At 39.8% G+C, this 17255-nt stretch overlaps 1 protein-coding gene across 6 annotated transcripts in view; it reads left to right on the top strand.

The window, feature by feature from the left end:
- Positions 1-17255, top strand: part of LOC129560718 (tyrosine-protein phosphatase non-receptor type substrate 1-like) — a 123881-nt gene that overhangs the window by 78889 nt on the left and 27737 nt on the right. The window contains exon 1 of one of the 6 annotated variants that reach the window (XM_055432892.2): positions 4081-4227. The exons of the other annotated variants lie outside the window; for them this stretch is intronic. Within the exon in view, the coding sequence (XP_055288867.2) occupies positions 4155-4227 (73 nt within the window). The 5' untranslated portion in view covers positions 4081-4154. Of the gene's footprint in view, positions 1-4080; positions 4228-17255 lie in introns of those variants that run through there. 6 annotated transcript variants of the gene reach the window in all.

Below are 17255 nucleotides of genomic sequence, written 5' to 3'. Positions count from 1 at the left end.
TTTCCCTTTCCAATTTTGATGCCTGTTATACTTTTCTTGTCTGATTGCTCTGGATAGTCTTCCAATACTATGCTAAATATTATTAGAATTGGTAAGGGTGGGCATCCTTGTCTTGCTCCTGAATGTAATGGGAAGGCTTTCAGTTTTCATCATTTGGTATGATGTTAACTCTGGGTTTGTCATAAATGGCCTTTATTTTGTTGAGACATAGTCCCTTTATACCAACTTTGATGAGAATTTTTAGCATGAATGAATGATGAATTTGGTCAAAGTTTTTTTCTGTTTCTGTTGAGATGATCATGTAATTTTTATCCTCAATTTTGTTAATGTGGTGTTTGCATTGATTGATCTGTGAATACTGAACCATCCTTGCTTCCCTGGGATAAATTCCACTTGCACATGGTATATGATGTTTTTCATATATTGTTGAATCAGTCTGTTTATATTCTATTGAGGATATTTCATCTATACTCATCAGGGATGTTGGGCTATTATGATCTTTTTTAATCGTGTGTTATCTGGTTTTTATGTCACAGTAATGCTTGGACTGCAAGGAGGTCCAACCAGTCCATCCTAAAGGAGATCAGTCCTGGGTATTCATTGGAAGGACTGATGCTAAAGCTGAAACTCCAATACTTTGGCCACCTCATGCGAAGAGTTGACTCATTGGAAAAGACCCTTATGATGGGAGAGATTGGGGGCAGGAGGAGAAGGGGACGACAGAGGATGAGATGGCTGGATGGCATCACCAACTCGATGCACATGAGTTTGGGTGAACTCTGGGAGTTGGTGATGGAGAGGGAGGCCTGGCGTGCTGCGATTCATGGGGTCGCGTAGAGTCGGACACAACTGAGCAACTCATAGAATGAATTTGTAAATATTCTCTCCTCTTCAATCTCTGAAATAGTTTAAGAAGGATAGCACTAACTCTTCTTTATATTTCTGGTAATATTCCCCTATGAAGCCATCAAGTTCTAGCTTTTAGGTGTACTGGTAATTTAAAATCCAGTTTCACTACCCATGGTTAGTGTTCAGATTATCTATTTCTTTCTGATTCAGTCTTGAAAGGTTGTATGTTTTTAGAAACTTGTCCATTTCTTCTAGGTTGTCAAACTTGTTGGTATAACTGGTCATCATACTCTCATGACATTTTTGCATTTCTCTGATATCAATTGTTATCTCTCTTTGTGGTTTCTAATTTTGTTTCAGCCCACTTCCTTTTCTTCTTGATGAGCCTGTCTAAAGCTTTATCAATTTTGTTTATCTTTTCCAAAAGCCAGTTCTGTGTGTTCATGCATGCTAAGTCACTTCAGTTGTGTCTGACTATTTGTGACCCCAGGGACTGTAGCTAACCAGGCTGCTCTTTCCATGGGATTCTCCAGGCAAGGACACTGGAGTAGGTTGCCATGCCCTCCCCCAGGGGATCTTCCTGCCCTCAGGATAAAAACTGATTCTCTTAGGTTTCCTGCATTGTTGGGTTTTTTACCACTAAGGTCACCTGGAAAGCCCAAAAACCTGTTCTAGATTTCATTTATCTTTTCTGTTGTTTTTTGGTCTCTATTTTAGTTATATCTTCTCTGATCTTCATTATTTCCTTCCTTCTGCTGACATTTGGCTTTGTCTGTTTTACCTTTTCCAGTTCTTTTAGGTGGTAGATTAGGTAGTTTATTTGATATTTTCCATATCTCTTGAACTGGGCCTATATTGCTATAAACTTTCCTTATCAAACTACTTTAGCTGCACCACATAGATTTTGGAAAGTTGCATTTTTAGTTTCCTTTGCTCATGATATTTTCTGATTTCCTCTTTGATTTTTTCATTGTCTCCAGATGTTTGTGCTTTTCCTACTTTTTTCCTTGTAATTGATTGCTACTTCCATATCATAGTGGCTGTCAAACATGCTTACTCTTTCTAAATAGGTGCTTCTGTATTGGGTGAATATATGTTAATGAGTTTAATATCCTCTTCTCGTATTGATTGATTTATCCTTATATAATGCCTTTTGGTCTTTTGTTTTAGCCTTTGCTTTAAAGTCTACTTTGTCTTTTATGAGTAATGAGATCCCTTTTTTCTTGGCATTCCATTTGTATAAAATGTAATTCTCATCCCCTCAGTTCAGTCTCCAAATGCACTTTAGAATCACGCTTTCAAATTTCATGAAAAATTGTTTTAGAATTATTTTTTGATCACATTGAATTTATATATTAATTTGAGAAAATTGAAATCTTTTCTAATATTCAGTTTTCTCATTCATGATTTGATATGTCTCTATTATTTGTTTTAAAATTATTTTAAATTCACAATTTTGCAATTGCTTTTTCCCTGAATGATCTCATGCATCTCTAGCTACAGATATTATTAATATTTTCTTATCCATAGAATTTTTTAAAATTATTATTACTTTTTTTCATAGTTTTGACTACTGTATAGGATTATAATCGAAGTAGATCATGAATGTTAGATCAAGCAAAGTCACAGAACTTTTATCTTTGCTAACAGTATGGGCATTCTTTTTATGTGTAACTCTCTTAAGATTAAATCTCCAAACATCCAAATAGTTTTATCTTTATCAAAGACTCATATGCAAACAGTTTACAAGTCCAATAGTTCTACATATTAAGCTATACATATGAAAACTGGAGTCTCTAAATTCCTGCCATTTCCACTTCTGAGAGGAAGCCAACTTCAGCTCTTTCAGCTAATTATTTTAGCCACCTGTCATGAAACACACTTATTGCTATGTTTTGAAATCTCACTGTTAGGCATTATTTATAGACATCTCAGTATGGAAGCCAGGGAGGTAATATTCTGTTACTCCTGACCTCATGCCACACATGCATATCTTATTCTTTATTGCTCTAATATAATTATAATCTTGAATATGTAAATAGACAGTGTCTATGTTATGACACTCCGCGATGAGCGACTGATCTGATCTGATCTGATGTTATGACTATGAAATTGTTTTTTCTATTATACCTAAGTTTGTTACATTCTTAGTTTTGGCTTATGTTGATCCTGTCTTCTGTATGTTTGCGTAACCACTTCCATGGTCAGACACAGAATATTCTATAAGCACCAAGTCTCCTATGTGCTAGGCCTTTAAAATAACAAATATCCCCACCAAACCAAAACTCTTGCAAATGCCTTTCTGTTTTCTCTTTATACGTAATTTTTGGAATTATATATTATACAAATAGAGTTAATATTTTGAGACTGGTTTTGTTCACTCAACATAATGCCTTTAAGAGATCTATAATTGCCACACCCATATATAGCTCATTCCTTTGGATTGCTGAGTAGTATATCCTCATATGGAAAGGTTGTTCACTTATTTTTAGATATTTTGATTTTTTCCACTTTTCTGCTTCAAAGTAAATCTTTTACAACATTTGTACACAGGTTTTGTATGGACACTGTTTTCATTTCTCTGGAATAAATGCCTTAGAGTGTAATTTCTGGGTCATGCAATCTACTTCCTCTCCTTAAAGAAGTGGAAAATGATTCCTTTTTTTTGGATTCAGGCCATAGCCTGAATAGTTGTGAGGTCCACATTGCACTCTTCATTTGGGTTAAGTTTTGCCAGTTACATCGATTAAATGTTGGAATAAGAAATCATTTCAAGAGCACATCTGGTTCCATCCCAAAGTTGAGAAGGCCCTGGTGAGCCCCCTTGCTTTATCCAGGTCAGTCAGTAGATCTTCACTGAGGCAAGTGCACAATGAGACTGAAATCCAGCTACAACCTAGGGTCCTAGAATTGAGACTTGGGAACTCAGCCCCCAGTCACAGATCCTTCTTGCGGTCTGTGAGTTTGCCTGGGGCTCCCATCTAGGAATCGCCATAAACATGGAGAGGAACCCAGTGGAGGCAACAGAGGCCCTGGGTGGGGAGAGAGTCTTATTTCTGCTAGGCCTGTTCAGCCTCTGAAAATGTAAGATGAGTAACTAGCTACGTTTTCTGCCTGATTTCTACTTCATGTCTGAAACAGGAACTGTCTTGAACCTAGAAACGTATTGCAATGTCATAGACATTTGACCCTATCATAGGCACTTCCTCTTATATCGTGGGGCTTCTTTCCTTTCCACGGAGCACAGACGTTCATGTTCTCCCAGCTCACACATTTGGACAGAGCAGATTCCTCAGGCCTTCACGATGCCCATCCCTGCCTCCTCATTACACACACCTCCTCCTTGCCTGCTAATGATTCTACTGCTGGGATTCACAGGTGAGCATTTCCTGGGGTAGAATCCCCTCCCCTGCCCTCTGGACCTCCCCACTGCCCTGCACTTTTAGAGTCTCCACGTAAACATGGGTATGCCACCAAGGCAGCCGCAGAAGGCCAAAGACTGGACATTATCTGAAAGCATGAAATCAGGGATTGGAGTGTTTTCTCTGTGGATCCATGACCTCCAGCTGCTTAGCAGAGGTATCCAAATGGATGATGCTTCAAATACCAGCAATGACAAATTTATGTGCATTAACTTGTATAATCCTCACAACATCCCATATGATAAATGAATATTACTCCTGATATGCAGATGGGGAGATCGAGCCAGAGAGTAACTTGTCTGATATTAACTGATCTAAGACTGTGGACATGAGTTTGAGTAAACTCCGGGAGTTGGTGATAGACAGGGAGGCCTGGCGTGCTGTGATTCAAGGGGTCGCAAAGAGTCAGACACGACTGAGAGACTGAACTGAACTGAACTGAAGGCAGTGTAGCATGAGATTCAAATCTAGAGTGTCCAGCTCAAGTTGATACTTTTAATCGTATCATGCAACTCAGCTTCTCAGAGAATCCTAATGGCAGAAAAATCAGAAGATACTGAGAAATAAACAATAGATTAGTCTTCGCCCATCATGCCACTCAGAGAACAGAAGCATTCAAATCTTGCATTGTGTACTCCCAAGTTTTGGTCAGTGATGTGTTGGATGGTTCCCATGTGTTGAAGTTTGCACTGAGTCTTTAACAGGTATTGTAATTTCATTTGATCCTCAAAACAACCTGTATACTACAATGCTAGGCTATTCTCTAATACATGTTTTTGGATGCATGTATTTACATGTATGTGTGTGTGTGTGAGTATGAGTATGAGGAAGTTTTTCCAGACACATGGGATTTCAAAAAGACTTCTTTAATTTTTATGTCTATATGAAACGATATGAATATATGTTAAGTTTTTGCTGTCTTTCAACAACATACCTGCTTTCTACTTCTTTATAAACCTCTCTCACCCAAACTGTTACTTAAGACAAGAAAACTTCTCTCCTGGTTAATGAGTAGAATCTTATGCATTGCTATCTTAGAGTCCCCTCTTCCATGCTGGTTAAGGGTGAGGAGGAACAGAGGCTATAAAGGACTCAGAGACTCTTGCCTATATGATCTGTATATCCATATCTATATCTGGAATTATAACCACATCCCTGTCTATAATTTTATCTATATCACCTAATGCTAGTTGAAGCTTCCATTCCTCAACACAGCTAATGAGTAATAACAATTCATTTTCTTAAACATTCATCATGGGCCAGAGTTGGAAATTCCCATGGTTGCTAACTCACATGAGCATTATATCCAGGGTAGATCCTCTTGTCATCCCTACGTTATAGATAATAAAACTGAGCAAGGAGAATTTCAAGGACACTCAGTGTTACCTGATAGAGGTATGGTTTGAACTCAAGGCATCTGGTAGTAGAGCTCATGAGTTTAACCATTGCTCTTCTTGATACTGTGGTCTTTCTTCCATCCCAAGATAATTCTGTGACTTCTGCCAATGGGTCTGATGAAGGGGAAGGGTGGGGTAGAGGGTTCGTGGTTTTCTTCTCCTGGGCTCTTTTTTTGCTTCCTCATACAAGCAAGTTCCTTTTATTTTTCACCAAGTTATTTACATGGGAAACTCAGCTTCTGACATAATTTCTACAGAGATTAACTGCTTAAAATAAAGCTCATTGTCTTGGGTAGATGTCACCCTGGGCAGTTCACATATCATACGTATATTACTTTGATATTTAGTAAATGGCAGGAAGGAACTTGAGGTGAATTGTTGAATAAAAGAGATGAAGTAATTGCCCTCATTGATGTTTATCTTAGTGAAAGAAATGACAATAAACAATAGACTTATAACTCAGCAAATAATACAGAATATTAGAAAGTGCTACATGTTAGAAAAGAACAGCTGACATGTAGAAAATGAAATTAGTTTGTTCTTTAACTTCACACACAAAAATAAGCTCAAAATGCATTAAAGACCTAAATCTGAGACTTGACACTATAAAGCTCCTAGAGAAAAATATAAGCAGAACACTCTTTGACATAGAACAATATCTTTTTTGATCTATCTCCCAGAATAATGGAAATAAAAACAAAAATAAACAAATGAGACCTACTTAAACTCAAAATTTTTTGCATAATAAAGAAACAACAAACAAAATGAAGAACAACCCACAAATTGAGAGAAAATATTTGCAAATAGTGTGACTGAAAATGGGCTAGTCTCCAAAATGTACAAACAGCTCATGACACTTATAGAATCAAAGTAAAAAAAACACTCAAAAAATTAGCAGAAGACCTAAATAGACATCTCTCCAAAGAAGATATACATCTCTCCAAAGAAGATATACCAATAGGTACCTGAAAAGATGTCAATGTAATTATTAGAGAATGCAAATCAAAACTAAAGTGAGATATATAAAGCCAGTGAATGGCTTTCATCAAAAACCCACAAACAATAAATTCTGGAGCCAAGAAGGGAACCCTCCTACACGGTTGGTAGGAATCTAAATTGGTACCGCTACTATAGAGAACAGCATTCACTCAGTTGCTCAGTGATGTCTGGCTCTTTGTGACTCTTAGATTGTAGCCCACCAGGCTCCTCTGTCCACGGAATTTTTCCGGCAAGAATACTGGAGTTGGTTGCCATTCCCTACTCAAGGGATCTTCCCAACCCAGAGATTGGACCCATGTCTCTTGGTCTCTTGCACGGCCTTACCACTGCGCCACCTGGGAAGCTCCAGAGAACAGTATGGAGGTTCCTTAGAAAACTAAAAATAGAGCTCAGTTCAGTTCAGTTCAGTTCAGTCGCTCAGTCGTGTCCAACTCTACCACCCTTCAATCCCAGTCCTGGGCATGATCTGAAAAAATACATGCACCCCAGTGTTCATTGCAGCACTGTTTACAATAGCCAAGACATGGAAGCAAGCTAAACATCCATCAGCAGAGGAATGGATAAAGATGTGGTATGTATATATGGTCGAATAGTCCTCAGCCATAAACAGAATGAAATAATGCCATTTGGAACAACATGGATAGACCTAGAGAATATCATACTGAATGAAGTAAGTCAGAGAAGAAGTATTATGACATCCCTTGTATGTGGAATCTATAAAGACATGATACAAATGAACTACAAAACAGAAACACACTCACAGATTTCAAGAATGAGCTTATGGTGATGGGAAGAAGATTGGGGGGAAGGGATAGTTGTACAGTTTGGGATGGACACGTACAGTCTGCTGTGCTTAAAATAGAAAATCAACTGTATAGCACATGGAACTCTGCTCAATGTTATGGGGCAGCCTATCTGAGAGGGGAGGTTGGGGGTGCATGGATACATGCATATGTATGGCTGAGTCCCTTCAAGGTTCACCTGAACTATTAAAACTATTACAGCATTGTTTGTTAATTGGCTGTACCCCAATACAAAATTAAAAATTAAAAAGGAAACAAAACAAAGAATAATTGGATAACTGAACTGGGAGAATTTGTTGGGTGGGATGTATTTTAAACCTGGTAGTCTTGCATGGGCATCACAGAAATGGGGAAGTTGGAAAGAAAGTTCTGGGGTGAGCATTGTGGTTATCTCGGGGAAGAGCCTTCCTGACAGGGAGCAGCATGTGCAGAGGCCCTGAGAGCAGAATCACCCTCCTGTGTTGAAGGATTTGGGCTTTTGCTCTGAGTGAAATTATTGCCATTGCGGTTTTGAAGAGAGAAGTGACTTGATCTGACATGAGTTTTAATTTATTTGAGCATTCGATTGAGAACAGACTACACAGGGAGCTTCCCTGGTAGCTCAGCTGGTAAAGAATTTACCCGCAATGCAAGAGACTCTGGTTCAATTCCTGGGACGGAAGATCCCCTGGAGGAGGGATAGGCTACCCACTCCAATATTCTTAGGTTTCCCTGGTGGCTCAGACGGTAAAGAATCCACCTGCAATGAGGGAGCCCTGGGTTCAATCCCTGGGTTGGGAAGATCCCCTGGAATGGTGTGGCAACCCACTCCAGTATTCTTTCCTGGAGAATCCCCATGGACAGAGGAACCTGGCGGGCTACAGTCAATAGGGTCACAAAGAACTGGACACAACTGAGCGACGAAGCACAGCACAGCACAGCAGAGACTACACAGGATGTTGATAGAAGCAACTAGAGCATTTGGAGTCATAACATTCATTCACAAAAAGTAAAAATGGCTTGCACTGAACAGTAGCTCGCAGAGAGAAGAGAAAGAGGTCAGATACTGGATGCACACTAATGAGGAGGCGATAGGATTTCTGATGCATAGGACTTGGGATGGGAGAGAAAAACTTCAAGGTTTTGATAACTGGGCATCTGAAAGAAGAAATATGGCTCAGCTGAAATATAGAGGGTGTTGGGGGAAATTCACATCAGTGTTAGATGTGTTAACTGTGAGACATTTATTTCTGTCCAAAAGCATGACAAGTTGATAGTTGAACATACAAGTTCAGAGTTCTGGAAAAATTCTGGCCTGGGCCAGAGAGGTAATTGGAGGGTTACTGATGTACAGTTGGCAGAATTTTTGCAATCTCCTGGTTCCTCTCATCCCTCTGATCCCTAGTCACTTCTCCCTCTTCCTGTCCCTCCATTTCTCCCTCCAAAGTTCTCTCACATTTCTTTCCATTTTTGTCTTAGCAGTTCAACTCCTCAACCTCACTTTTTCTCTCCAAACTTAACAATCTAAATCATCTGAAGCTGTTGGCACATCCTAAGAGCTGCCCTGTAATAGTATGTCCCCTCCTTGGGAGGCATGATTGGTTACAAATAGTGCTTAGTGTATGGGTTTATCAGCTCACACTCTGCAAAGTTGAACTACAAAGGAGTAGGGAAGAAATAGAAAAGAACCCAGCGTTTGTTTTGAGGCCAAAGCAGCCTGCTCCTCTTATTTACATCCCTGGAATGAAACCCATGCTTGTTTAATAGAACATTTCAGATAAGAGGGATTGTGTTTGTATTTCTCTGTATCTTCATAAACTGGATAGTCAATAAGGAAGTGAAATCAAGTGGATAGCTTGAACCTGCAGTGAAATAATTGGCCCAATGGTGACTCCTGGCTATTCAACTCATAACTTGCTGTCCAATCATAATCAATCACCCAGATTCTTTTTTTAAACATTTTATTTTGTATTGGAATATTCTCACTTAACAATACTATGATAGTTTCAGGTAGACAGTATAGGGACTTAAACATATGTACATTTGTATCCATTCTCACCCTAATTCTCCTCCCATCCAGACTGCTACATAACATTGACCAGAGTTCCTTGTGCTATACACTTGCATATACACAATACAATACACTGCATTAACTCTACAGATTACTTTGGGTCAGTCAGTCAGTTCAGTCACTCAGTCATGTCCAACTCTCCAACCCCATGGATTGCAGCATGTGAGGCTTCCCTGTCCATCACCAACTCCTGGAGCTTGCACAGACTCATATCCATTGAGTTGGTGATGCCATCCATTTTTTCCTCTGTCATCCCCTTCTCCTCCTGCTTTCAACCTTTCCCAGCATCAGGGTCTTTGCAGTGAGTGAGTTCTTTGCATCAGGTGGCCAAAGTATTGAGTTTCAGCTTCAGCATCAGTCCTTCCAATGAATATTCAGGACTGATTTCCTTTAAGATTGACTGCTTGGATATCTTTGCAGTCCAAGGGACTCTCAAGAGTCTTCTGCAACACCACAGTTCAAAAGCATCAATTCTTCAGTGCTCAGCTTTCTTTATGGTCCAACTCTCACATCCATATATGACTACTGGAAAAACCATTGCCTTGACTAGATGGACTTTTGTTGGCAAAGTAATGTCTCTGCTTTTTAATATGCTGTCTAGTCTTGTCATAGCTTTTCTTCCAAGGAGCAAGCGTCTTTTAATTTCATGGCTGCAGTCACCATCTGCACTGATTTTGGAGCACAAGAAAGTAAAGTCTGTCACTGTTTCCATTGTTTCCCTCTCTATCTGCCTAAAGTGATGGAACCAGATGCCATGATCTTAGTTTTTTGAATGTTGAGTTTTAAGCCAACTTTTTCACTCTCCTCTTTCACTTTCATCAAGAGGTTCTTTAGTTCTTCTTCACTTTCTGCCATAAGGGTGGTGTCATCTGTGTATCTGAGGTTACTGATATTTCTCCCAGCCATTTTGATTTCAGCTTGTGCTTCATCCAGCCTGGCATTTTGCATGATGTACTCTTCATATAAGTTAAATAAGCAGGGTGACAATAAACAGCCTTGACATATTCCTTCTCAATTTGGAACCAGTCTGTTGTTGCATGTTCAGGTCTAACTGTTGATTCTTGACCTCCACACAGATTTCTCAGAAGGCAGGTAAGGTGGTCTGGTATTCCTATCTCTTTCAGAATTTTCCACAGTTTGTTGTGATCCACACAGTCAAAGGCTTTGGCATAGTCAATAAAGCAGAAATAGACGTTTTTTCTGGAACTCTATTTCTTTTTGATGATCCACCAGGTGTTGGCAATTTGATCTCTGGTTACTCTGCCTTTTCTAAATCCAACTTGAACATCTGTAAGTTCACAGTTCACATACCATTGAAGCCTGGCTTTGAGAATTTTGAGCATTACTTTGCTAGTGTGTGAGATGAGTGCAATCGTGCGGTAGTTTGAAAATTCTTTGGCATTGCCTTTCTTTTGGATTGGAGTGAAGACTGACCTTTTCCAGTCCTATGGCCACTGCTGAGTTTTCCAAATTTGCTGGCATATTGAGTGCAGCACTTTCACAGCATCATCTTTCAGGATTTGAAATAGCTCAACCGGAATTCCATCACCTCCACTAGCTTTGTTTGTAGTGATGCTTCCTAAGGCCCACTTTACTTCACATTCCAGGATGTCTGGCTCTAGGTGAGTGATCACACCATTGTGCTTATCTGGGTCATGAAGATCTTTTTTGTACAGTTCTTCTGTGTATTCTTGCCACCTCTTCTTAATATCTTCTGCTTCTGTTAGGTCCATAGCATTTCTGCCCTTTATTGAGCCCATATTTTCATGAAATGTTCCCCTGGTATCTCTAATTTTCTTGAAGACATCCCTAGTCTTTCCCATTCTATTGTTTTCCTCTATTTCTTTGCATTGATCGCTGAAGAAGGCTTTCTTATCTCTCCTTGATATTCTTTGCAACTCTGCATTCAGATGAGCATATCTTCTCCAGTAGCAATATTGGGTACCTACCAACTGGGGGAGTTCAGCTTTCAGTGTCATATCTTTTTGCCTTTTCATACTGTTCAAGGAGTTCTCAAGGGACAAATACTGAAGTGGTTTGTCATTCCCTTCTCCAGTGGACCACATTTTGTCAGAACTCTCCACCATGACCCATCCATTCTGGGTGGCCCTACATGGCATGGCTCATAGTTTCATTGAGTTAGACAAGGCTGTGGTTCATGTGATTAGTTTGATTAGTTTTCTGTGATTGTGGTTTTCATTCTGTCTGCCCTCTGAAGGATAAAGACAAGAGGCTTATGGAAGCTTCCTGATGGGAGAACTGACTGTGGGGAAAAACTGGGTCTTATTCTGATGGGTGGGGCCATGCTCAGTAAATCTTTAATCCAATTTTCTGTTTTTGGGGGTGTGTTCCCTCCCTGTTATTTGACCTGAGACCAAACTATGGTGGGAGTAATGAAGATAATGGCAACCTCCTTCAAAAGGTATTTTGTAGGCACTGTTGTATTCAGTGCCCCTGACCCTGAAGCATGCCACTGTCGACCTACACTCTGCTGGAAACTCTTCTACACTCACAGGCAAGTCTGGATCAGTCTCTTGTGGGGTCACTGCTCCTTTCTCCTGGGTCCAGGTGCACACAAGGTTTTGTTTGTGCCTTCCAAGAATCTGTTTCCCCAGTCCTGTGGAAGTTCTATAATCAAATCCTGCTGGCCTCCAAGTCAAATTCCCTGGGGATTCTCTGTCCCTTTGCTAGATCCCCAGGTTGGGAAATCTGTGTTGTCCTAGAACTTAACAGTGTGAGAATTTATTTTGCATAATTGTTCTGCAGTTTGTGGGTTGTCTGTTCAGTGGTTCTATGGTGGGGTTAAGGGTAGTATAGTCACTTTGACAATATTCATTCTTCCAATCTGAGGACGTGGTGTATCTTTCCTTATGTGAAGAACCAGAGACCAAATTGCTAGCATTCGTTGTATCATAGAGAAAGCAAGGAAATTCCAGAAAAACATCTACTTCTGTTTCATTGACTAGCCTAAAGCCATTGACTGTGTGGATCACAAAAAACTGTCGTAAATTCTTAAAGGGATGGGAATACCATAACACCTTAACTGTCCTCTGAGAAACCTGTATGTGTCTTCAGAAGCAACAGTTAGAACCAAACGTGGAACAACAGACTGGTTCCAAATTGGGAAAGGAGTACATCAAAGCTGTATATCGTCACCTGCTATTTAACTTGTATGCAGAGTACACCATGTGAAATATCGGGCTGGATGAATCACAAGCTGGAATCAAGGTTGTTGGGAGAAATATCAACAACCTCAGATATGCAGATAATGGCACTCTAATGGCAGAAAGTGAAGAGGAAACAAAGAGCCTCTTGATGAGGGTGAAAGAGGAGAGTAAAAAAGCTGACTTGAAAATCTAAATTCAAAAAACTAAGATCATGACATTTGGTCCCATCACTTCATGGCAAACACAATGGGAGAAAAGTAAAAGCAGTGATAGATTTTATTTTCTTGGGCTCCAAAGTCACCATAGATGGTGACAGCAACCATGAAATTAAAATATGCTCCTTGGAAGAAAAGAAAGCATCATTTTGCTGACAAAGATCTGTATTGTCAAAGCTGTGACTTTTCCAGTAGTCATGCAGTGGAGAGTTGGACCATAAAGAAGGCTGAGCACTGAAGAACTGATGCTCTGATGTGTGGTGCTGGAGAAGACTCTTGAGAGTCCTTTGGACTGCAAGGAATTCAAAGCAGTCAATCCTAAAGGAAATCAACTCTGAATATTCATTAAAAGGACTGATGCTGAAGCTGAAACTCCAGTCCTAGATCCTGAGGCTGGGAAAGATTGCAGGCAAAAGAAGAAGGGGGCAGCAGAAGATGAGATAGTTAGCATCACAGACTCAGTGGACATGAATTTGAGCAAACTCTGGGAGATAGTGAAGGACAGGGGAGCTTGGCATGCTGTAGTCCATGGGTTTGCAAAGAATTGGACACAAATTATCAACTCGATGATATGTGCCTTCTTTGGTTTCTTTCAACAGCATCTTATAGTTTTCAGACTTCATGTCTTATATCTCCTTAGGAATGTTGTATTCTTTTCTGATGTGACGGTAAGTGGGATTGTTTCTTTCATTTTTCTTTCTGATCTTTTGTTGTTGTATAGAAGTATAACAGATTTCTATGTATTAATTTTATATCCTGCAACTTTACCAAATTCATTGATGCGTTCTATTAGTTTTCTGGTGGCATCTTTTTGTTTGTTTGTTAATTGTCATTTTTTTACTTTAATGAAGAGAATTTATTACAGTGAGTTCATTAAAGAGTTATTGAAGGATAAAATGCAAACAAAACAAAGCAGTAATATGTCGATCATGAGTGAGGAAAGAAGCTAGTACACCAAGGGCTTGAGGAGTATAAAGGGAACAGCTGAGCATTTAGGGCAAAGAGAATTTTACTGACCAGTATTGAGTCAGATGAGTATTGAGTAAGATGAACAGAAGACAGAAAATAGAGCAGTGATTTCACCCCAAAAGCAAAGTATACAAGTGTGAGTTTGGATCAGAAACAATATTTTAATAGGCTAAGCTCTATAGTGAGGAGAGACTATATGTGAGGAATCATTGTCAGGTCACCTTTGAATGCAAGATCTGACTTAGATCAGAAGTTTTCAACCTTGCACACATTAGAACCAGCCTAAGTACTTTTAAAATCCTCATGCTCCAGATATATCCAAGTCTAATTAAACTGGAATCTTTGGTGGTGAGACTCAGTGGTCTATAAACTTTTTAAAATTAATTTATTTATTTTAATTGGAGGCTTATTATTTTACAATATTGTAGTGGTTTTTGCCATACATTGACATGAATCAGCCATGGGTGCACATGTGTCCCCCATCCCACATCCCCCTCCACCTCCCTCCCCATCCCATCCCTCAGGGTTGTCCCAGTGCACTGGCTTTGAGTGCCCTATTTCATACATCGACCTTGGACTGGTCATCTATTTCACATATGGTAACATACATGTTTCAGTGCTGTTCTCTCAAATCATCCCACCCTCGCCTTCTCCCACAGAGTCCAAAAGTCTGTTCTTTATATCTGTGTCTCTTTTGCTGTCTCACATATAGGGTCATCGTTACCATCTTTCTTAATTCCATATATATGTGATGATATCCTATATTGGTGTTTTTCTTTCTGACTTACATTACTCTGTATAATAGGCTCCAGTTTCACCCTCTGGTGGCATCTTTAGGATTTCCTATGTATAATATCATTTTTTATACTTTGTGATGTCCAAGTCTTTCATTTCCATTATGAAATTGAATCCTAGGTATTATATACTTAGCTAATAGGTAGCTATTATAAGTGAAGTTGCTAGCTTAATTTCTTTTTTGGATTCGTTGTTACTAGTATATAGGAAAAAAATCTGATTTTTGTGTGTTGACTTTGTATCTCAAAACTGCTGAATTCACTTACTAGATTTACCAGTTTTTACCCACTCCGGTATTCTTGCCTGGAGAATCCCATGGACAAAGAAGCCTGGTAGGCTACAGTCCACGGGGTCGCAAAGAGTCGGAGACGACTGAGCGACGGAACGGAACGGAATGGAACGGAATGTTGGAATCTTTAGAATTGCTACATGGAAATCATGTCACATACAAACAAGATCATTTCACTTCTTTCCAATTTGAATACCTGGTGTTGGAGAAGACTCTTGAGAATCCCTTGTACTGCAAGGAGATCCAACCAGTCCATTCTAAAGGAGATCAATCCTGGGTGTTCATTGGAAGGACTGATGCTAAAGCTGAAACTCCAATACTTTGGCCACCTCATGCGACGAGTTGACTCACTGGGAAAGACTCTGATGCTGGGAGGGATTGGGGATGGGAGGAGACGGGGACGACAGAGAATGAGATGGCTGGATGGCATCACTGACTCTGTGGACATGAGTTTGAGTGAACTCCGGGAGTTGGTGATGGACAGAGAGGCCTGGCATGCTGTGATTCATGGGGTCACGGAGAGTCGGACACGACTGAGCGACTGAACTGAACTGAACTGAACTGATACGTATTACTTAATTAATTGCTTTTCTCTGAACTTCCAGTATTGTGTTGACTAGAAGTGGCAAAAGTGGGTATGTCTTGTTCCTAATCTTAGGGGGAAAGCTTTCAGAATTTCACCATCAATGAGGCTGTTAATGTGGGTTTTTCATATACAATTTCATTTATCGGGCAATTTTCCATCTATTCCTAGTTAATTGATTTCTTATCACAAAAAAATGTTAACTTTTGTTAAGTGCTTTTTCAGCATCAATTTTTTTCTCCTTATTCTATTAAAGAGGTAAAATACATGGTTTGATTTTCATATTGCTGTTTAGTTGCCACATCATGCCCAATTCTTTGTGACCCCATGGACTGCAACACACCAGTGCATATATTTTCATATATTGAACCATTTTTATATTCCAGCAATATATCTAAGTTTGTCCTGGTGCATAATTCTTTTAATCTGTTATTAAATTGGACTTTCTAACATTTTACTGAGGATTGCTGCATCAACAGTCATGTGAGTTATTGGACTGTGTCTATTCTTCTATCAATAGAGATTTAGATTACTTCCATGTCTTGGCTACTGTGGATAGTGCTACTTCGAACACTGGAGCGAATATATCCTTTTGGATCATGTTTTTCTGCAGATTAATGCCCAGAAGTGGATCATATGATAGCTCTATTTTTAGTTTTTCAAGGAACTTTCATACTATTCTCCACAGTGGCTGTACCAATTTACATTCCCATCAGCAGTGTAGGAGGGTTCCCTTCTCTCCACACCCTCTCCAGCATTTATTGTTTGTGGATTTTTTTATGATAGCCATTCTAACTGGTATGAGGTGATATCTCATTGTAGTTTTGATTTGCATTTCTCTAACGTTTAGCAATGTTGAGCAGCTTTTTATGTGCTTTTTGGTCATCTGTATGTCTTCTTTGGAGAAACATCTATTCAGGTTTTTTCTATTTCCTCTTCTGTCATTGACCTAGTTTAATTTTACAGTTTGAAGAGCATTTCTTTCCATTTCAATGAGTTGCATTGTCATTCTTCGTGTGTGACAATGACACATATATAGATTTTTTGTTATGGCAACTGGTTTATGTAACTTTAGACACAAAATAGCCCCCTGACTAGGAGGAACATCAAAATTGCTGACTCCTAGGATGTGAAGCTCACCTTCTCCCACAAATACATCAAAAACACATCTACATGTGGAACGATTCTCACAGAATGTCTACTGAATGCTGGCAGAGGATCTCAGACATCTGAAAGGGCAATAAAATCTCTTTGTATCTGGGTAATACAAAAGAGAAGAAAGAAAGGAATCAGGATGGGACCTGTACACTTGGGAGGGAGCTATGAAAGAGGAAAGTTTCCTATAACCAGGGAAGTACCCCCAAAGGCAAGGAGATCAGCTGGCATATGGGGAACCTCAGAGCGTTGAAGGAGAGTGTAGCAACCAGTTTGCAGCAGCTAGAACATTGAGAGAAACGCACAGATGGTCAGTGCAACTGCCCGACACTTCCCAGTCTGCTTGTCTGCTGGTAAGGACAGGGGCAGGGTTTGAAGCTCACCCCCACTTTGGAGCAGTTGTTTTGCCACTGTCATCTGGACTCCAGGTGGAGTCATGAGCTGCTTCTACTCCCATCTGGGGGCACGTGTGAGCCACCACAGCCACCAAGAACCCCAAACTGGGTATCAGACACCACATGGGCACACTCGCATAAGGGAATAATGGCCAGCTTATGCTGAA

Source organism: Moschus berezovskii, chromosome 15 (genome assembly GCF_049115385.1).
Source record: "Moschus berezovskii isolate FMDL1 chromosome 15, NW_MosBer_1.0, whole genome shotgun sequence".
Taxonomy (NCBI): domain Eukaryota; kingdom Metazoa; phylum Chordata; class Mammalia; order Artiodactyla; family Moschidae; genus Moschus; species Moschus berezovskii.
The sequence above is the reverse complement of the archived record's forward strand: the minus strand, read 5'-3'. Positions and strand labels throughout refer to the sequence as shown.